The sequence below is a fragment of the Sander vitreus genome, chromosome 1 (genome assembly GCF_031162955.1).
Source record: "Sander vitreus isolate 19-12246 chromosome 1, sanVit1, whole genome shotgun sequence".
NCBI classification, from domain to species: domain Eukaryota; kingdom Metazoa; phylum Chordata; class Actinopteri; order Perciformes; family Percidae; genus Sander; species Sander vitreus.
Window position 1 is genome coordinate 19,506,042 of NC_135855.1, and position 22,844 is coordinate 19,528,885.

At 42.6% G+C, this 22,844-nt stretch overlaps 1 protein-coding gene across 5 annotated transcripts in view; it reads right to left on the bottom strand.

Moving 5' to 3' along the window:
* Positions 1-1,358: 1,358 nt before the first annotated feature.
* cbfa2t3 (CBFA2/RUNX1 partner transcriptional co-repressor 3) overlaps positions 1,359-22,844 on the bottom strand; it is a 43,471-nt gene continuing 21,985 nt past the window's right edge. For 3 of the 5 annotated variants that reach the window (XM_078247145.1, XM_078247121.1, XM_078247139.1), the window contains 11 exons: positions 18,979-19,134; positions 16,287-16,528; positions 15,670-15,759; positions 13,902-14,083; positions 11,145-11,428; positions 10,408-10,493; positions 9,028-9,319; positions 8,488-8,556; positions 7,701-7,754; positions 5,188-5,378; positions 1,359-4,648 (listed from right to left, as the gene is read on the bottom strand). In XM_078247145.1, coding sequence (XP_078103271.1) covers positions 4,271-4,648; positions 5,188-5,378; positions 7,701-7,754; positions 8,488-8,556; positions 9,028-9,319; positions 10,408-10,493; positions 11,145-11,428; positions 13,902-14,083; positions 15,670-15,759; positions 16,287-16,528; positions 18,979-19,108 — 1,998 coding nt within the window. In that variant the 5' untranslated portion in view covers positions 19,109-19,134 and the 3' untranslated portion in view covers positions 1,359-4,270. The remainder of the gene's footprint in view (positions 4,649-5,187; positions 5,379-7,700; positions 7,755-8,487; positions 8,557-9,027; positions 9,320-10,407; positions 10,494-11,144; positions 11,429-13,901; positions 14,084-15,669; positions 15,760-16,286; positions 16,529-18,978; positions 19,135-22,844) is intronic. The other 2 variants (XM_078247127.1, XM_078247131.1) reach the window with 2 other exon arrangements.

Genomic DNA, 22,844 nt, shown 5'->3' on the forward strand with positions numbered 1-22,844 from the left:
TACATATTGTGAATTGATCTGCCACTACAGTCTGTCTGGGATGTTTCATTAAAGCTCTGAAAGTTTCAAGTAGTTTGTACAGAGACAAGAAGAAAAAGGTACAGATTTTACAAAACACACACACACACACACACACACACACACACACACACACACACACACACACACACACACCATCACCAGTCACACACAAACACACACCATGCATTCATTTTATCTCTGCAAGGCTTTGTAACTGTAAAGAACACGCAATCAGTAGGCTTTTCTAAAGGAGATGCTTCTATTATTTTTACAGAAGCACTATTCAATATGTAGACAACAAGCGCTTTGATTGCTTGAATAAGAATTCTACACATTTGAAACTCATTCATTAAGCATGCTCTTCACTCTTGTGCCCTGATTGTGTATATTTCAGACACTTTGGTTAACTGGTGTAGTGGAGCTCTAACCTTATTATTTCTGGTCTTTCAATACACACTGTGTCAAAGCCTATAATGGCAATAGAGTACTTTGGTCTGTGCTTTTATTGGTTTTGGACAACAAATGGCATGTGTTCAGTTTGGTAATATGCAGGTTTGACTGTAACAGTATGTGTGAGGTCTGGTGGGAATAAATATTCTTCCACAACATGATGTAATGGCCATTCCTTTCAATATTTAAAAAAAATAAATGTTTTTAATCAATTTTAGACAGATTTCATATGATTGCTTTTGAATGTGCGTTTCCATGTCTGCTCTCAGCCCAGCTTTTCAAAGTCCAGGTCAACCTCTCCTGCTGGTTAGCTGTATGGTCACAGGAGGTAGCTAGTGTGCAGGGGGGTTATGAAGAGTGATCTGGGGTAGTAGTGGAGGAATTAGACATAATTGGGAAAAGGAAAAAATGACACAATAAGGCTGAGGTCAACACCGTATCACGGTAATTGTAACACACATACATAAATGCTACACACAAATGCAGGAGTACCTTGCAGCTTATTCTATTTGAATTATGTGTCTTAGATAACCCAAATGAAATGATTCACTTCATCCATCTGTTGATGAACAAGTTTCCTATTCCACTCACTGCAAAAAGAAATATTTTCCAAGTTTGGTCCAAGTGTATATGAGGCCAACTTTGGTGGGTTAACAATGATCAATATTACATTTGTGTGAGTAAAGGCCTTGAGACTGTTTAACAAACGTGTTTACCAGAGGGGATCATATTGATGGAGCATGTGGAAAGGTCTGCAAAAAAATAAAAATAAATATAAAACCTAAAGAGGTGACGTTACGGTCTTGGCCTGGAATTAAAGACATGTCCCAGATAATCAGCTTATGCTCAACCTGCATCTTTACAAATAAACAATAATATGTAAAAACAATACAAAGATTGGGTATCAAAATTGGCTTTGAGGTTTTGCTGTAGCTTAACACTGGCATATCACTTAATCCTACTGTAATGGCTTGTCCTGCACCTTGGGGGAAACAAACACTCCTAACCACACATGCACGCACGCACGCACACACACACACACACACACACACACACACACACACACACACACACACACACGCACACACGTTGATGGGGACCAAGAGAGAGAGGGTCACTACAGTGGCAGAAAGTTAGAAAGAGTTAAATTACAAAGTGAGTCACCACTTTCTCTTCAGACTATTGAATATATTTGGACTTTTTTGTCAACACACACTGTTGAGTCCCCTCCTGCACGATGTTGCATACAAATGAAGACGATTACATTAATTGAAACATAAACGTTATTTAGTTGTTAGTTTTCTTGGTGTCGTACAATGTAGATTTTTCAAATATTGCAAATTAAGGCCTAATTAATTAATTAATTAGTTCAGAATATGTTCTGGAAGTCTTGTAGTGTACAGCCACCCTTAATAGTTGTTCATCCATTTTCAGCTACACGCATTGTGGTACCACTTTACCTCTGTTACCAACAGTCTCCTCCACCCAGGGTCACACTTTGATTCGAGTGAAAATTTAAATTGTTTTTAACTTGTATGAGAGAGAAAAAATGAAATTTGAGAAATAAATGTACTGTGAGAAAATCATATTCTGGACATTAAACTTTAAAGGTTTCTGTTATTTGGCAAACACATTTTTGGACCTCTTTAAATACTATGTACATTCACATTAAGTTACTGATGTTACTTTAAATATATTTATATGTATCTATATTATATGACACCCTATGGGCAGTTGCTGAGGTTCCATTCAGTAGCTGAATTCTCTTCATATTGCACCTCCGTCCTCTCACTGTCTTACAATGCGAGCAATACAAAATATTCTACAAGAGGGGTTTTCATCTCATTAATATAGATACATCAAATCAAACAATAAGTACAATGTGGGGCTTCCTCTCATAAGTGAGTGTCCTCCTTACTCTGACTTCACTGCTCAGCCCAAACTTAAAGGAGGAAAAATGAAAGGTAACAAAATCAAAACAAAGTCCATCTTTCTGGATATACACAAGGGCAGCACATGTGGACATCAGCGACAAGAGACATTATTGAAATTTGAAAAGAGGAACAATATCTACAAGCAGGTTCAAACCCTTCCCACATGACTGCTCCGAGGCTCTGTCCAAAGCAGGCTGGGGTTAGGGGCAGACTAGAGTCATATAGTCGGGGAAGAGCGTAGAAGGGAGGTGTGGGGTGAGGGGAGGTAGAAAGAGAGAGGAGAACCAAGTCTACACCGCCCTTTTACTAGGCTCTTTCATCTGTTTATCATGCTTTGGAAAAGGAGGGAGTGAATGTAAAGGTAACAGCTATTCCTTGAAATAGCTCCTCGTTGTGGAGCTTAGAAAAACAACTTACAAACAATCTTCTCATACATCGTAGTATGCAATGCCTTCTTGGACAATGTTTTCAAGCTTGTTTTGAGGTTTTTGGCAGCTCCTTTGCCATGTAGTATGTATCTTCATCTCCTTTGAGGGTGTGTAGCTTTTGCTTTCCTCTTTTTTCCTCTCTTTCCTCTACGTTACCTTTTACAAAAAAATCACACTGTGGCAGGGTTTCCATCCATTTCATTAAGTCTTTCTTGTAGGCAAATTCACAGCATTGTCCATATTCACTAGTCTGGGCCATCACTGATGAATCGCTGTAGTTGTGTCCAGACTGCAGGAGGCAGCTGCAGATCAAAGCAGGTCACAGTTTTTTTTTTTTTAAATGTCTGACTATCACTGGATCCCGTTCTGCAACTTCTCTGCGGCCTGGTCCTCTCAGGGCTGGCTTATCTGCTGAGGAGGTGATGTTGCTTTGCGTTTGGTTAAAAGATGAGTGCTTCTCCTTATCACTTACTTACTCACTTTGGCAGTGTCATACAAAGGTTTGGATCATGTTGTTTTTCATCTTTGAATTCATTTGGGTTCACAATGGTGCAGAGAGGTGAGTCCGGTGTAGATTTTCTTGGCTCGCTAGCAAGGTAGTTAGCAGTTTAAATTAATTTATTTTCATATCATTATTATCGTCATCATCATTAGCATCATCAGTACTATTCTTTATTTTGAATATTTGGACTTTTCTTTATTTTCCCTTAAAGCCAGAAAGAAACATTTAATAAATACTAAGCTGTGTTGAGGAATTAATCGCACCACAGGTTTTTCCCCTTCCCTCATCCATTTGAAAAAAGGTATTTTGTCCTTGCCTGTCTCCATTAGGACACGAATAAGAATAAGTGCCACATCAGTGAACTGTTTGCACTGGTAGTGCACATCTTAGGGCTGAGTACAGTTTTCTCATTGGTGCTAAATTAAAGGGAAGTTCATCTAAGTGCTAAGCAGCCTGGTCATCCCGCCATTAATGTTGCCTTACCACAGCCCTTGTCTTGTGTCCTTATGTGGACAGTATTTAATGTGCTTACATTACTGAGGGCACATCTTAGTCACATCTTCAAGTCAAAGCTCAGCTGTTATCAGCAAACACATCTGATATGTTTCTGTGACTGAACACATATATAGGAGACACTTTTCATGCTCTCCACTACATTGAATCCCAGGCTGGAATCTTTGTATTTGTGGCTGTGGTTGTGAAAGAGACAAAGACAGAAAACGTACTTTTTGGGGGGAAGGTGACCAGTTGAGGAAAACAGTATATCATCAGGTAGTGAGAAGATTTTAAGAAGAGCTTAGGATAGGAAGGATAAAAAGGACTGAAGTAGGGGAGGAGGAAAGGGAGCAGTGTGTGATGAAGATTCCTCAGTTTGGTTTTGTGTGGAGTGTGGGCACCGTCGCATCAATATGCAGGGAAGGGACAAGGGTCAGACGTCAGCGAGAGGTGGCATCCAATAGGGCGGGGGTAGCTGGAGTTGTGGAACGAGAGGCACTGCTGGAACTGCTCTCCTTGGGGCTGGCAGAAAGACTTCCACTGCCGCTGCCAGCCCCTCCCGCAATACTGCTCTGGCCTGCCAAGGACAAGGCTCCTGGAGGAGTGCTCTCCGTGTGGGTGGGTGGGGCACTGGAGGATGCTGAGGAGGAGGGGTTGCCTAGAGGGACACTGCTACCCCCTGGCATCCCCTGCAGGCCTTGACCACAGACATGGTGGTGCTTCTCCCAGTCTTTGTGTTGACAGAAAGAGCCGCAGTAGCGAGCCGTGTTGCAGCCGCTGCACGTCTCACTGGCTTTCCTCCCACAGTTCCAGCAGCTCTGTTGAGACAGTGGGAAGAGAGTGGGTTGATAAAAATAAGTCTCTTTTTTGTCCCAGGAAAGCACAATGTCTTATTTTTTGTACATACATATATGTTAAAACCTAACATCTTTGTAAACTAGTCCTTTTTGATCTTTGCCTGATCGTCATTTTCTGCTGTTACTCTTTGCATAGGGATTTGATTTAAAGGCTTTACGTCCTGGTCCAACGCCACTGGTTTGTGTTACCAGCAGGTGGTGGTCAACTGCTCTGTAATGGCCTCAGCCTGGCACTCTGATCCAACCATCTGGGTCTGTCTGCTTTTATTTACACAGACAACTGGACTGCTTCTGCAATAATTATGGTGCAGTACCAAACCAAGAGCAGCCAGCTGTATGAATTACATAATACAGGATAACTTAGAGGATAAGGGGAACAAAGTGAAGGGTAATGGATGGAGCAAAAGATGGTTGAAGAGTGAGTGATAGAGTAAGGAATTAGAGGTGAGAGGTGAAAGGAGAATGAGGCGGCATGTAGGTGAGGGGTCTGTGATGCTCACTTCACTGGAGTCCTCCTGCTGGTTGATGACTGTTAGTGCATCCTCGGAGGCTTGCCTCTTGGCCTCAGCCAGCGCCCTCTCCATCTTAGAGCGTTCGGCTGAAATCATCTCGTGAGCTTTTCTCTCGGCGTCTGACACCGCCTTCTGCAGCTCTGACATCGCCTGTCGCTTAACCTCATTCACCGCCTCCTCTGAGAGAGAGGAAGAAAGAGAGGTGTTAGTGCTTGCGACCATCATCCCATCCTGTCTGCTCTGTCATCCTTTATTGAGGCTCTTTAAGCTGCCATCTTGTTGTATCTCAGCGAACAGATGTACATCATCCAAGATTTAAGTCCTTTTCTGCCAGAAAAGGGAAACAGCCAGACTTCAATAATTAATTTAAAGGCGTCTGGCCACAATAATTTCCAGTGCTGACAACAGCAGATGTGTCCTAAGTTTGGTCACTAACTTGGCTTTTCAAACCACATCCTGGGATTCCCTGTTTGCATGATTGTCATCTTGTCATAAGAAAAATTTTAATAGAATTTGTGAGACAGAGTTAACAGTGAAGAGTGGATCATTTCCCCGACAGTGGGCTTGCGTATCCCCACTGCAGGGCTTCCTACAAAGTAGATTTTATCACCCAGCCTTTTGTTCTTCCAGCAGAAGCACAAGACTGTTTGAGAAGACTGTGTTTTTACAACAGGCAGGTGTGTAGACTCCTTTCCAGATTGTAGTCTAAAATAGAAACTTCCCGCAGTCTCCTCTCAGTAAGAAGCAAGAGTGATTACATTTTGCCATCTTTCATATTGGCCTCATGGTGCACAACAAATGTACAGTACATGTTTTCTCGTAGGGCTTTGCATCTGAGAAATAGGTTTCTAAATATACACTTATGAATCAAATGCTAACGTGGTGATGTTGTGATCACAAGATATGAATTACTCTAAAATGTAATTTGCTTGTGTTATGAAGACAGCAGCATTTTTAAAGATATAATATGTAATATTTCTGCAACAAATATGTTATATTATGTTATATTTTTAGTTGTGTGCTTACATTATCCGAAATGTTTCCAACAATGTTTTTTTAACCATTTTAATCAATGACATAGACCGTGTCATTTGGTCGCCTGTCAATGGCATCATATGACCTATGACCTAGTTACTCTAACTTCCGTCAAAACACGGGAAACACTAGATGATATGTTCAAGAGCAATTGTAAATCATACAATGTCAAAGAATTATACTAGGTAACTATTTTTTCTGCCATACAGCATCGTTTTTTTCATTAATTACATGCCACTTTGCAACACAGTAATACAGTAGAGACCTACTTTATTGATATAATATTTCAATATGAATATATCACGTAATAATAATAATAATAATACATTGACAAGTGGCTCATGCTAATGCTTGGTGTATAAAAAACGTACGGTAATGTTATAAGGGTACAACAACATTCAACACGCTCATAAAGTTATTCTTAATATAATTGCAAACAGCACTGGGCTACCCCATGATTACATTTGCCACGTGATGTTAGCTGTGTGGGTAGTCGACTAATCTAATGCTAAGGTAGCCAGCTAGCGCACTACGGTCCGTCTGCCTCACATATTTGTTTAAAGATTAATTATGTTCCTCCCTCCTGCTCCACCTCCTCCAGAAGTAGACAACCAAGTATGGAGGTGAGACTGAAACTGTTCTTTCCACTGCTCCCTATTTCATCCAGTCAATGTTTGTTTGAGAGGGCACTCATAAATAACTGTCACTTTTCCTCGCCGCTCCACTCCACTTGTTTCAAACTACTGTGCAAAAAGATAGGCAGCGAGTGAGCCTTATACAACACGATGATGTGTATATGCGCATGGCTGTGTGCATGTCTGAGTTTGATTCCTGTGCTTAAAAGTTAGTATTCTGTCAATCCTGTCAACATACAGTCACACTCAGACACAATGTCTCAATGCTTTCCTTCATCCCATCATTCCCTCTGTACCTTTATCCTTCATTTCATTTCTACTCCTTTATTATTTTTCTTATACCCCTCCTTATTCTCTCCTTCTTATACCTCTCCTTTCTCTCCAAAACACTATCTGTATTATCCCAAGCTTCTCAGTTATCTGGTCTAATGCATGCACCACTAAGATTAGTTTGCAAATTTAATTAATTATTATCAAGGAGACTGCATAGCAGATGCTAGGGCAATTAGCACTTAATGGAAAACACAGGGACAGCAATATTAACGTTTTAATTCCACAGGGATTTAGCTAGTCCCTGAGACATGTTATTTCTGTCTGCTTTTCACACTTCAGATCTTATTTTTCAAAAGCACTGCAGTCTCTCTACCTGAACCAGACCAGAGAATATAAGGCAGACCTGGCTGCTGAGATAGAGGTGACACACATACATATATATATATATATATATATATATATATATATATATATATATATATATATATATATATATATATATATATATATATATAGACACTAGAGGTGGAGATGTTCGAATTGAGATATGTTACTCACCCTGCCTGTTTTGGAGGTGCTTTAGTGCTGGGGAGAGCGGGATGCTTGCAGTACCTGTATTAAAAACAACTGCAATTAAAAGAGCTTTTTCTGCTGGTGAAAATGCAGCACAGTATTTTGCAGACAGCAGCAGCATCTTCCCTCCACAGGGTATTGGAGAATGACTGCAACATAATAGTGCTGGGACTGGGGCGGAACAAGGTGTGAGCAAGATGACTCCTGGGATGGGCTCTATCTAACATGCAGTATACAAGAAGGCCCATGCAATGCAACACTCCCACCTGCTTCCCTTTGGCCATAAACTGAGCCAAAAAATTATAACCATGGTCAATATTATTTTGTCTGTATATCTAAATGTCTGTATTTGATTCACTTTAGTAATACGTTTGTGTACTTTGCATGAGGCTAGAAGCAATCATGCAAACCTGGCCAATAAAGCTGATTCTGATTCTGATTAAAAAAAAGAGATACAATTTGAGTGTATGTTTCTCAAGCCAATGGAGACACGTTAAGCTCCAACCTGTGCTGCGCTGCTGTGGTCTGCCTTGGGCCAGGTGACTGCATTTTCACTGCAGCTTTAACTGCAGTTGCCTTAGTGGTGACAGATGGAGGGCATTTAGCCCTAATGACACAGAGGGCCTCCAATCCTCTGCCCTGATGAACCTACGGCTGTAAGGCCTCTGCTCTGTGGCCAGGGTAGACTGATGATGGTGACTGTGTGTGTTGTGTTACTCCATGTGAAGTCAATCATGAAGACAATAGAGAGAAGGGGATACTTGGCTCTTACCAGCTTTCCGCCAGATTTCTTCTGGCAGATATCCTGAGGGAGGCCTGTGTAAGAAGTCTCTGTGGATCTCTGAAACACACAAGCAGGCACATGCTCAGTCTCAATTACACAAGCATACACACAGTGATAGACTCTTGATCTGCACAAACACAAATCCACAAGTCTCCCCTATAGTTTCCAATTCTGTTTTTGGGACCAATAAAACTATGTTTATGGCAACATCAGTAAATATGATCAACTTTTTCAACCATTTCTGGGAAGGAATGAGAATATGGCAGTTAGAAGTGAATCTTAATTATGAATGAGCATGCTGGCAGCATAAGGGGGCAATCAGTTGATTAAAGATCCAGGATGTTGCAACTCGATTTGTATTGCTTCACAGTATGAGCTCAAATTTGTAAATTTCCAGAAAAATATGATAATCTAACTGACTTTTTGTGTCTTAATTAATATATTTAGGCATTTTCAGCATTCTACATAAGCCCTACCTTGCTGTGAGTGTTTTGCTTTGCCAAACAAACCTTGTGTGTGTTTGTCTACCTGTCTGTCTGCCTGTCTGCCTTTCAGAAGCCGAGGAAGTTCCTATGGGCAGTGCCTCGCTGCTGCTAGCTGTGTTGGAGGAGGAGTTGTGGTGAGGAGTAGGAGGAGGAAGAGGAGGAGGAGGAGGAGGAAGGCAGTGCTGTCCGTTGCTCCCACCTTTTTTCATCTCCTCCACGTCGCTGTAGCGCCGAATCCAGTGGTTCATCTCCTCCCGGTCTGCCTCCTGGCAGCGGCGCAGCACCGTTAGAGAGCGACGCGTCTTCTCCACCATGTCCATGATGCAGTTCAGAAGCTGCAATGGGACAGGATTTAGGATGGATGAAACTTATTGATAAACGAACAGGAGAAGTTCGACAGTACTCCATTTAGTTGCAAATGTAAATCTCTACGTCCCAAACATGTCCAGCTAAAACTTCATCATCTACACAACACAGTAGTAGAGTTTGTGAAATGAACCAAACTTGATAAATCCTTAAAAAAACATTATATATCATAGCAACAAACAAAGACAGTTTGAAAAGGAAAGACTTACTGTTGAAGCTGTAAATCTAAACACTATTTTAATCTGTCCCAAAGCACATTCCGCTGAGCAGACGTGCATGTTTGCATGTGACTGTGTGTTTCTGTCTCGGCCTATCTGTTCATAGATTGTGTGCTTGTCAGTGAATTTCAATGTCTAAGAGCACTACAACAACGATAATGTAACAGCTGGGCTGCTGATGAACAAGTTGAGCCAATTCCTTCCACCCTTCTACTCCGCTCCTTGCCAACTCAACAGATTTCCTCTCTTTTCTCTCCTCCCCCCTGACTGTTGTAAACAGTGTCATTTTTTTCCACGGTGCCTTGTGTTTCTAGACCCGGCCCAGTCTGGTAAATGGGTTTAGCATGGTTGACATTCAATCCATATCATTTTTCCCATTCATCTTTCCCTCTCTCTCTGTCTCTGCCTCTTTTCCTCTGTCTCTCCACTCCCTCCCTCCCTTCTGAGTTAGCTATATTTATTTCAGTGAAGTGTTTCTAATTTGGCAGGGGTCCAGGTCTGGCCGGTTCTCTCCATGACTGCAGCTCTTGTCTCAGCTGCTCTCCCCAGCTGGAGCTGTGCTCTGCTGGGTCCTGAGCTCCATCTGGGGCCCTGTTTCTGTGTGTGCGTGTCTGTCTGTGTGTCTAGCGAACATGATTTTGTCTCCATGGAGTTGAACGCCAGGAAGCCAGATAGGTGTCTGTCTGTTGTTAATTCACCACATTGGCACAGACCTCTTATGGTCAGCTGTCTTTAATCACCTGCTGACCTCTTAGTATTTTTCCCTACTGATTCATAATGTTTAAGAGTGAAACAAAGAGCTGGTTGACATTAAACATGGCTACTATGCTGATACGTACATTATCTAGGTGCTTCCATTCCTCTGCCCACTCTCGATCTGTAAGACGATGGTCAATCACCTCCTCTTGGCGGGCTCCATGTACTGCTAAAAGACAAAAACATGGTTCAGATACAACACATATACAGTATACTGTATTACTGACCCAGAGCAGCAAAATACTGCCTGATGAGCCTCAGTTCTTTCACAACTTAAACTCCATTTATAGAAGTAAACTGAAAATGTTTCTATTTTCACACACTTACGATAAGTTACTGTGTGTTTATCCATGTTTGTAGTTTGTGTCTGTGGGGTGGGTGAGAGTTAATTCATTCTTTGTGATGGATGGGATGGAATTTTTCTTGTCTCTTTATTTTTTGGGTTTTATTGTCTTGTATTTTATCAACCATCAAGTTAATTATCAAAGTTTAATTTCAAACATAATAACATGTCATGTGTCTGTGCTACAGCCTCATGTCTAACGTGTGAGACAATTTGGCTAAGAATTCATCTTTCCTTTTGGGAAAGCAGAAGGAAGGCATATATGGTAGCCACAGTTGTAGCATATACTGTAGGCATGTTTGGATGTGGTCTTTATATAGACGCACTGCCACAAGGATTATCACACTGCACTGACAACTGGCCTTTGTTCTCCACATGCACCCCACAAAACATATACACCAGCTAATAGTCTTCACCACATAACCGAGGACTGTAGATCTATAGCTTTAACTAACACTGTGAATGCAGCAGTCCTACCTGTCTGCCGATGCCTGTCTCGGGGGTCGCGGTGTTCATTATGTCTGTAAGCGTCCCTGTATTGGTGTGCCAGGGCCATGTCTTCTAAGCGATAGTGTTGGGGTCCCACTTGGGGGTTGGGTGGGTGGGGCAGGCCGTTGGGCGGGTGTGTGGGGAGGCCGTTGGGAGGTGGGTGAGCAGGAAGACCCGTGCCGGGGCTGAAGCGTTGACTGGGGCTGATGGTGCAGGGCCTTTTAGCCAGGTGCTCCGGATGCAACCCGTCTCTCTCTGAGCTGTCTTTGGTCCTGTAGAGGAGGACAGGATCGTGGGTTAAAACACTCAGTGATACTATAAATATGGCATGACTTACCATATTACTATTTAATGTGGCGACTATAATAGGTAGTTTGTAGGAACCTACGACTCCGATATTCTTTTAAGAAATTAAGCCATGCAGTAGATAATGTCACCAACACAGTTAGTAGAAAGTAGACCCTGAGCAAACTACTGTGTCAACAAAGACTTGAAACATCCAGAATTTAAAAACATAGAATGAAAGTTGAACGGTTGGACACAGACTAAGGCCTGCAGCCTTTTTCCAGATGTGTGGTACATTATGACATACAACAAAACAAATCTTTCTTGTACAATTCAGTGTATTCAACAATATGTTATGCTCTTGCACAGCCAGACTGCATCTCATAAGATCTGTTTCCACTACCACTTTTACCATTATTCCCCAAAAGTCCACCCAAGAATAGATTTTTAGCTGCTTCAGATAAATTCTAGATCAATTAGAAATTGTTTTGATGCTAACGTGACTAACCTCATTTACAAATAATCTGCCACTGAATGGCTCATTTCTCACTTCAGTTTTATTCAGAAACAGATTTTTGACACCGTGTTAATGTCTGAAGGGAGAGAAATAACTTTTGTACGGCCTCCTAGTCCATCTATTGCCTCGCCAGACCACAATGAGTAATGTGAAAACTGTGGGATGGATTTGCCAGGCTAAATAGGCAATGCCAGAATATTACTTCATAGTTCAGGAAAACATCCAAAGACCAGAATGCCCTTAAAATCAGATCAAGGGGCAAAAAATTGCCCGCTGTATAAACATGCCAAACAAATAGACAGATATGATTAATTTCATGATGTTTGATTGGTTGTGTTCGTGTTCACAATAAACTGTCACAACAATTTATTTTCAAAGATCACAGCATTTATTATTGTGGACTATACCTGTTCGAGGAGTGTCTAGCAAGGAACACCAACTTGTTTTTTTAAAGTTCAACAACTCCCACATGGTGTATGCAAACACACATACTGACACACACACACACACACACACACACACACACACACACACACACACACACACACACACACACACACACATAAGTATCCCTGCTGAGAGCTGCTTGTTGTTCAGTTACAGTAAGGCAGTGCTCCACCAAAGCTTTTGCACAGCTGTACACCATATGTATCAAACAAAGCCAAGTCCAACTGTACACCATGCGTCTCAAGCTCTTAATCTGAATATCCCTCAGCCAACTCTTAGATTGCAAGTATTTCTCCCTCTCCCTCCTACCCTGCTCTCGGGCTTAAGGGGCAATATGGGCTGAATGCTGTGTGTTTGGCAGATGTTTAGTGACACTCATTTGTGGCCGTGTACTTTAAGTGAGTGTGTGTGTGTATGTGTGTGTGCATGAGTGGTTGTGTTTTCAAGCCATCTGGACAGTTTACATGGGAGTGTTGAGAATAATCTGTTTAGCTGGATGGCAATAGCCAGGCATTAAGATGCAAATCACTCTTTATCATCCTGGGGATCAAAGGCGAATAAATGCAACGCTGCCCCATGTAGATGATGTGCTACATTATACATGTGTATATTTGTCTATGTCGGCTATACTCGTACACTACGTCCCTGGCTCTAGTATCTGACAACTCAGAGGAACAGCTGGCGCGATGTAGTCCCTGTCCCAGCCTGAACAACCCTCCCTTTCCTCCACGAGCCCCTCCTGCTGTGTATAAACCACAGGTCAGGAGGCGGAGGTGTGTGGATTACAGTGGGATTGCACGTTCAGTTCCAACCCTTAGTCCCATCCAAACCACCAAAGCCCACACCCCACTCAGGATGTGCTCAGTGTTACCATCTGGACACATCCCTGACATATGGACAGCTGCTGGGAGCCCACAGATCAGGGATTTAGAGAAAGAGAAAAGGTGGGAGCAGGGGATAGAGCAAGTGAGTAAGAGAGGTGAAGAAGTGATCAGAAAAGGACAGTGTCTGTAAGAGAAGAAGGAAGAAAGGAAAATGCCAGCTAATTCTTAGCTGGGTAAATAAAGCAGAGTGCTGTGGGGTCTTTCTGTCTATCTTTGTGTTGTGCTGAGGACATTTACTGTACTTCACTCCCTCTTCTTTGTCTCTCTCTCTCTCTCTCTCTCTCTCTCTCTCTCTCTCTCTCTCGCTTCTCAGACACTCTCTTTCTTTTCCTACAGTGCATTTATCTCACCCCTCCCTCCCAGACAGCTGGCAGAGCCGGCCTGGCATCGGGGCTGTCCAGACTTCCGCCTCCCGCACAGAGGATTTATAGCCTCCCCTTGTCACTTGGCATTCTGAAATACCCTGAAATAATTCATATATAACAGTGTGTGTGTGTGTGTGTGTGTGTGTGTGTGTGTGTGTGTGTGTGTGTGTGTGAAAGTCTGCCAATGTATGTGCACCTCTGAAGTCTGTGTGGATGTGTTTTCTTGTGTTTAATGGAGACATGCTACCTGTCAGGGGTCCTTCTCTTGCCGTGCTCATTCATCTCCAGCATGATCTCAGAGGAGTCGAGGGGCGAGCTGGCATTCGCATCCAGGAGAAGCTGCTCATGTTGGGCCAGATACTGAGCTGGAGTCTGCTTGGCCAACCTGGCACAGTGGAGCAACTCTCTCTGCAGCAGGGGCAGGTTTGCCTTCAGTGGTAAAGAGAGGCAAGACAGACATCTCTGGATTAGGAATAGAATGAGTTCTTGTAGGAAGGATATAGATTCACTGAGCCAATGTAAATGTAGAGGAGAGTGTTAAGCAGTGTTGGGCACTGTAATGGCATTGTGTAATTTACTAGGAAAAAATGTGTAGTTAAATTAAAGTTATCTATGAAAATGTTCACGATTACATTGGGGGTTACATCTGAATATTTTCTGTAAAAAGCTAGGCTGTATGTTGAATACTATTAATTGTGTTGCTTTGCAAGTTTTTCATGTGCACAATGTCTTCTTTTGCCATTTCCAGCCACAGACGTTTAGTAAAGTCTGATGCTATTCTGATGCCTTCGATTAGTTCTCCTGTTTGAATTTGCAGCGCCACCCGTCAGTTAAATTGCCTCTCAAGCTGTCTGAGTTGCCACTATGACACACACTATGGCTACGGATAAAAAACATGTTCCAGTGCTGGAAATATAAAAAAAAAAAAACATTTCATACAAAGATCTAAGAAGGGTTCGAACCTAACCGTGCAATGCAAAGAATGTTTGTCAAAATGCTATCGGCACCACTTTGTGGTGGCTGTTCTTCCAAATGAAATTATTATAATCTTAATTCATGTGATGAAGGATTGTTATGTCACATGAGTCAGTGTTGAGTACTGCTGTAGGGTTAACCCTGCCAGATATAAACACTTGCAAATGGTTAACAGTTGAAAACATTCATTAGAAATTTAGAAAAGTAATCAAAAAGTAATTAAATGTAATAAGTTAGATTACTTTGATAAAGTAATTGAAATAGTTACTCTACTATTACATTTTAAATAGGGTAACTTATAATCGGTAACCTGTTACATTTCCAAAGTAACCTTAACCTGGTGTTAAGTGGACAAGAGGTGAGCTAAAAACTTATGGTGGAATAATAGATGGATGGGGTGAGAGTGAAATAAAGCCAGATTAGATTAGATGAAGAGACAGGATGAGATAAGACAGGTCCCTTGACACCTTCCTCTGCCATGTCTCTCTCTCTCTCTCTCTCTCTCTCTCAAGGGTGTGCTGACGTGTATGGCGTGTGTGTGTGTGTGTGTGTGTGTGTGTGTGTGTGTGTGTGTGTGTGTGTGTGTGTGTGTGTGTGTGTGTGTGCGTGTGTGTGTGTGTGCGTGCGTGCATGTCAGTGCTGTCAAATTAGCTCTCTCAGGCTTGTCTGGTTGATATAACACAGCCATTGCTGCAATGTCCCAGATGTGGAGGATCATCGCACGCCAGGAGGTCTGACACACTCACACACAACCCTTTTAACGGACATTCACAATCACATCCCACCATTTTCTACATAGTACTACAGTGTGCAGTAAACACAGTATACACCTATAGGTTTTCCAATCAAGACAAGGATTCCCTCTCTCCCTCTCCACCTCTAAATGAACCCGTTGTGTTTGGAGGCAGAAAAGGAAGGAACACATACACTAGTGTAGTCCTGAACACTGGCCACATGGAGAGAAGTCGAAAGCTCTGAGCACATCTATTGAAGACATCAGGCTGATTTATCTTACTTAAAATCTGTGCACAAGTATTTACCTTCAGAAAGGGAATGACGAACGGCCTCAGAGGAAAGTTGGTGGCCTCATGGAGTTTGGAGTGAAACTCTTCAATGGTGAGAGTGGAATTCTGCCCAAGACAACAGGGAGAGTAGGACAAAGAGTCGCTAAGAGACAAACTTTTATAACATTCTCTTACAGAGCCGCAGAAGTTTCGAAAGTTCATAATTTTCCATCTTGTTCACACAAGATCCATTTGTTATGGCTATCCATATCAAGACTATTCTAGTTGTTTTTATACTGTTATTGATTTTACTGACTTTGTTAAAGTGTCTTTTAGTACTTTTTAAAGTTCTATACAAATAAAGGTATTATTATTATCAGTATTATTATTTATGACAAGAGAAAGTTGTGTGCACAAGTTATTATCTTGTGTGCACAAGATAAACAAATATCAACTTTTGGGACATTGGCAGCTCTGTACTTTCTGATTGCTGTACAAGACAAATTTACAATATGTAAGATACTCATGCAACACATTAACTGTTTGCTATCATCAAGCATAATAAGTAGATACAAAGAGAACTGCTGAAAGGATGAATGGATGTAGAGTAATTTTGTTAGAAAGATTCATCAAAATAATTCATGATCACTTACCACCAGCCCCAGCACAAGGCTGCGCACTCTCTCCCCAATCTCAGGTGATATGTCGTTGCCAAACTGCTGCAGTGTGGTCAGGAAGCGCTTCAGTTTGCAGAGTTGCCGGGCACCACAAGCTGGCGGGAGCTGCTGGTTGGAAAGCGAGGCCGTCGACGACATGGCCGGCCCATTACTGAAGCCGTTAGGAGTGGACGGAGCACCGTTCAGCGATGTAGGAGAGTGGCTGCTCCCATTCAGCACTGCAGATAAACAGACAGAAGGAAGAGACAACGTGAATTGGGTCAGTAGTTTTGGAGAGGCCTGAGGGGCATTTGACAGATCTGGGGCCGTGATGAGGGCAGAAACACTATATCCTGCTAACAGAAAAGTGTTAAATACGTATAAGTAAAGCACACAATAGACTTAAATTCAACACCACGCCTGCAGTATGTGATGCACATCGTGACTTCAGTGGTGCAATTTTCTGCCAGTTTGGCTGAGCGCTGTAAGTGTGTGCGTGTGTGTGTGTGTGTGTGTGTGTGTGTGTGTGTGTGTGTGTGTGTGTGTGTGTGCAGTAACTTCAGCTGTCTCACAAGTGGTACCATTTGCCCCCCCCCCCCCAATCTCTCCCTGCATCAGTCTATTCCACCCTGCTCCTCACCCTCTCCCCCTCACTCACTAGGACACAACTATAAGAGGAACTTGTTAAAGAGGTGCCAAAAATAGGCCTGTGGCCTGTGTTACTTTTATTCCAATAGCAGGTGTGTTGCTAAATCTGGCCTTACACATGTCCACCAGCTGAAAGCAGCTTTAAGGTTCAGAATAGACTCAGCATTCATACACATATATAATCACTCACATATTCCTTCTAATGCTGGCACAAACAAACTCACAAATAGCTCTCTCTCACACACACACACACACACACACACACACACACATGTTTGACCTTTCCCCTGTTTTTTATATTATCATATCGGAGCAAGATGAAAATACATATGTCATTATAAATATATATTTTTTTAAATAAAGTTAGAAATGCTCAGCTCTTTTTCCATCTCCTGTCTTGTCAGTGTGTCATATTTTTTTGATATACATTTATGTGCATGATATCTGTGTTTGAATTACTAAAATGTTACATAGTTTTCTCTCAGATAAAACAAATAGTGTAGTCTGTGTATGAATTTTCTGTAAATGACTGTATTTCATCATAGCAGCATATGCAAGCACTTACACTAAGCATAGCATCCAAACTATAATTTTATTACCTCTGCAGCAACTTAGTCTTTTCAAAATGTCTTTACAGGACTCTGCAGTGAGCCATTGTGGACTGTAACACTACACCTTGTACTCTTACTTGAAAAAAGACAGCTTTTGTACAGTTTAGTTGTTCAATAGTCTAGTTCCTGTGGTTCCTCTCAGGCACGCTTGTTGCTCTGATCTGTGAGTCGAGGGCCTGAACACATATGGACTAACCCATGTGATTTAAACAGGCAGCACTTGTGTTCTGGTTTTAGAGAGAGGTGCAAGGAGAGAGCTACACTGCTGACCACCCGCCACAACAGGTGAAACAACATGGCCTGTCATTGCTATATAGGGAAGAAAGCAGTCTACACACCGCATCGTCACCCTGGCCATCACCGCCCGACCAGCTGGTAAACAACACGAACACACATGCACACACAATGCCACAGCCGCAATCGCACATGCGCTCAAAGACACTTGTCCCACTTGCAAGGGCATTCTGCGCACCAAAAGACACACACGCACGCACGCACGCACGCACGCACGCACGCACGCACACACACACACACACACACACACACACACACACACACACACACACACACACACACACACACACACACACACACACACACACACACACAGATGCTTGCAGATACACTGCTGACACACAAGTGACTCCAACACTTGTTCACTAGAACAGGGGAGAAACACATATTTGGAATCTCTTTCCCTTCACACAAGCATATAAAGTGTCCATGGCAGTTGACATAAGAGGGACAAATGACCATGTCCAAGTGAATTAATTCATTACAGATTGATGGGTGAATCAGGTCAACACACTGAAACATAGTCAGTGAAATACTGTTGTAACAAGAGTCATACGCAAACTTTCAATTTAAAAAAAAAAAAAAAAAGTTTTTTTAATCTTTCAGGGGCAGTGGATAGTTGAGGATTGACAGGAAACAAAAGGACAGAGAGACAGGAATCAAACTGTGGACAGTGTGATCAGAGTATATGCCATTGCATCTTAACCTCTAGGCCACTGGTTGCCCCAATCTACTACAGTTTTAACCTGGATGCCTATATGGCATTTGACCTACAAATTATCATGATTTGGAATGAAGTACGTACCAGCTCACATAACTATTGCTATATTCTCCAGTGCTTACTATGAAATGAAGAGTTAGAGCTGTCACAGTGATGGGTCGTTGGTTCAGCACACCTACCAGCTTACTGTTTTTCTCACACCTGCCTGGTTAACTGCTTGCTGACATGATGCCTCAGCACAAAGGATCCTTTTCAAGTCAAAGAAAACATCAATCTAAAAGCACGTAAGCTTAGCTTGTACAGCTATAGTTTAAGGTCAAGATTTTGGATTTTGGATGTCATTAATCTTGGAAAATATTGACTATATAAATAATAGAAATAATTAAAAAAAGAAAAGATAAGAAAGGGTCCTTACTTGATTTACTGGTAGCAGGGGTGAATGAAGCATTGCGATTGGTTGCTTGGCTGACAGCCGGGGGTGGAGGAGGCATGGTGGGTGGGGTGGACCTGGGCTGGGTTTTCACATCCACAGGTGAATCTGGCATTGTTCCAACCTTCTGCACTCTGCTACCTGCAATTTGAAAGGAGGGAAAAAAAACATCAAAATAGAGCTCCAGGATGAAAAAAAAATCATACTTTCAAAGTGGAGACAGCTGGTTAAGGAGGAGGCCACTGACATGTTCACCTGGGAACCATTGATTGTTTCCTTGAACCAAAAGCCCCATAAAAAAACCCAAAACAAATCAATGCAGGGAGTGCCGATGAATCCAAACTTGTATTGTGTCTCTCTTGTTGGAGATTCATGGGCCTGGGAGACATACAGTAACACCTGCTCACTCACTCAGCTGCTGCTGACTGAGAGCCACTCTCTCTCTCTCTCTCTCTCTCTCTCTCTCTCTCTCTCTCTCTCTCTCTCTCTCTCTCTCTCTCCTTCACACATACACACCCCATGTAGCTCTGACATCCCAATCAGTGCCCCTCAACTGTAACCTCCAACCCCCAGACGCACACACACATATTCACATGCACACACTCCTCACTTCTCTCCGCCTGTCCCCTCTCGTCCCCTAGTTCAGACAGCCGGCTTGACAGCCAGTGACAAGTGCAGCTGGATCTGCTGCTGTCCATCACTGTGGACTGGCTTTCAGCAGAACTCTGTCCTGCTACCAGAAGCTTCACTGTCCTCTGCCAGACACCCTGCCAGCACCAAACAAGGCAAGGCCAGGCTCTGTAGCTTGAAGGGAATGGATGGTACAGCAAGGGACAAGAGAATAAACCATGACACGGGGTGGATGTTCCACGGCCACAAGTGTGTGAGGACATACATACTGTATTTGGGGGCCTCATGCAGTCTGTCTTCAACGAAAACACTGTCATGCACAAAACTACATACCTACATTATTTAGTGATGTATCTATGGAGTGTTGACTGTCTTTCTGTCTATGTGTCCGTCTATCGGTGCAGCTGCTGGAACCAGATCTTTTTGCAATGTAAACCTGAGCTGAGAGGTGTGATGACTTTGCAGCCTGTGAAAAGATAGCTTTAGAGTATGTGTACATGTGTGCAACTGGCAGGGTGCGCAATGCATGTGCATTAAATGAAAACAAAAAAATGAAATCAATATGCAGCACTGTTTATATATTTGTACATAAATGTGTGTATTTCCACACTAGTACTACGCCACCATGAAGTGTAGTAAACACATGCATTCATAATGAAAGTAATAGACTGAGTAAGGACAGAGGGCCCTCTTTTATGCGCTGGTAAAGCAGATGTAAACCACATTGTAGACCATATGTGGCATTCATTGATTCTCAATAACTCTTTTCTCTCTGTTTTTCTTTTTCTCTCTTTCAGCTCTCTCTTATTGTATTACAGGAAAAATAAATTAACTCTGTCTGTTCCTTTTAAACTTGGAACCTAAACAAAAGCCAATCAATAGCCTTATTTCACATTTCCAATCATGTGTACCACAGAGTAGAGGTCACTGCCCGAGTAGCAGGGTCATGCGGGTCATAAGCTTCTGCAAATCACAAAGGGAAAGGGGTTACTGATAGGTAGTGATTACCCCTTGTTATACTACTGATAATAAAAATAATTTCAGCCAGATAGCCAAAGGCCTTTAAAACATCTGAACAATGTCAAGACTCTCTTTTACAGCTGAAAATGTATTGCAGTCGCCAACTTACATATTAAATCTCTTTCAAATACAGTAATGTGCTTCTCATTTAACTTCTTGTGAGCCAACTATGAACCCAGTGTTTTCCTCCACAAAACCCCTGCCTCAGTTGGCCTCAGCCCTTGGTGTTAGCCTATTTATGAGAGCTCATGTAGACGCGTTCAACAGCTGGTGTCTGTATTTAAAGAGTGCCACTCTGGAGTGTGCTGTGCGAGGGCCATTGACACAGTGATCCTCAAGAACACGAGGAGCCATCCGCTGTTTTCCCTATGCCAGTCACACTGAACATAAACACACAAGGTTGTAGATAGAGGCAAATGGGGAGGGCTGGTATAAATAGATGCACCCATTCTCTTCTAAAGAACCCTAAACACACAAACAGGCTCTCTGTGCTGCTGAATTGGTGGGCTGCTTACTGTAGGGAGGCAGCCATATGTTTCAGTAAAAACCTCCTCTTTGATCAAATTATACTGTGCTACTGTATGCAGTGTGTACTGTAAGACTTACATCCTAACAAGAATCCTAACATGCATTATAATAACCAGTCCTAATACTGTTCTCGACTGTAGTTTAGTCACCCCAAGACAAATCTGAAGTTCCACTCAAATGAAGAGCTGGGCCAATGTGTGATCAAAAGATCAGGAGGGTGACATACAATTCTCTGTTTACAACACAGCTATTTTGGTCACTTCTTTGAGAGGAGAGGAGGATAAGGGGACCATCCTGTCTGTCTGTCTCATCCCACCGTGGGATTATAGACAGCTGTTTAATCTGACCAGCTACAGGGACAGGGCACACACATATGCACCATGCTCTGGATTTCACGTTTAATACATTAGGAAGTCTGCTCAGTCTGCAACCCCATCTGTGGCCATCTGTGCACCCATTGTGCTTTGTGCTAAAGGACGAAACACTCATACCGAGAGAAGTAGAGAGGCAGAGAGACTGGTATACCAGGTAAAACAGACCTGTGGTTAAAGGTCGTCTGGACCAGGCTCATTCTCCTGTCTGCAAGCTGCTCTATTTCCCCCCACTTGTTTGTATCTGGCTGTCTGAGAGGAGCCACATTGGGATCAATACAGCTGAGAATAGATCTGCTCAGGATACAGATACGTCCCTAACACTCACTATTGAATATTAGGCTGAAAATAAAACAATACGATAACAGTCATTACATACCTCTCTGCCGCTGTCTGTCTGTCTCTCTCTCTCCGACTCTCTGAACAGCTGTATGTCTGCACGTTTGACGTAATCTGGGCTAAGATTGCTCACCAAAGAAACAGTCTGCAGTCTGAGTTCTAAAAATGTTCTCTTTCTTCTACTCTCCCTTTGTGCCATGATGAAACAAGATGAAAAACAATTCACTGCGGGACACACAAAACCACAGATCATGTACTATACTACTGCACACACACAGAGCAGTGGTTCGTCTAACTTTCTAAAGTCATTTTGGGTCTCGTTATAGATTTAAGGATGTGCCTTCATTAAACCCATTGCAAAAGAACACACACACACACACACACACACGCAAATACATACCATCATGTCCTGACAAGCCATTAGAGGGCCATTCAGATACATTTTGGTCTCATTTCACGCTGGCATATGTCCGTGTGTTGAATGTATGCATAGCTGTGTGTGTGTGTGTGTGTGTGTGTGTGTGTGTGTGTGTGTGTGTGTGTGTGTGTGTGTGTGTGCGTGTTTGTGCTTCCACTGGAAATACAGCTGCAATTTATTATCTTTAGCTAACCACTGCACAACAGTCCCCTTAAATCCCCCCTGTCTATTCAATCTCTCGTACTCCACAGAGACTCTCTCCAGTGACCACATAGCCCTAAAACTCTCCCTCTGTCTCTCGCTCCTTACATCCCTCCCTCCCTCCCTTGCTCCCTCCCTACCACTGTAATTCCCCATGTCTCCAGGAATGCTGTTGTTTTTAATTTCTCCCAGCTGCTTTGGCTGGCTGCCCGGCCGCCTGCCTTCCCACATCTGTTCCCTATCAGGCCGCTGAGGAGTCCACACAAACAGAGACTGAGCCCCTGGCCCCCAGCCTCCCACCAGGCCATCATATCAAAACATGGGGATTGTAACACTGGACCTAA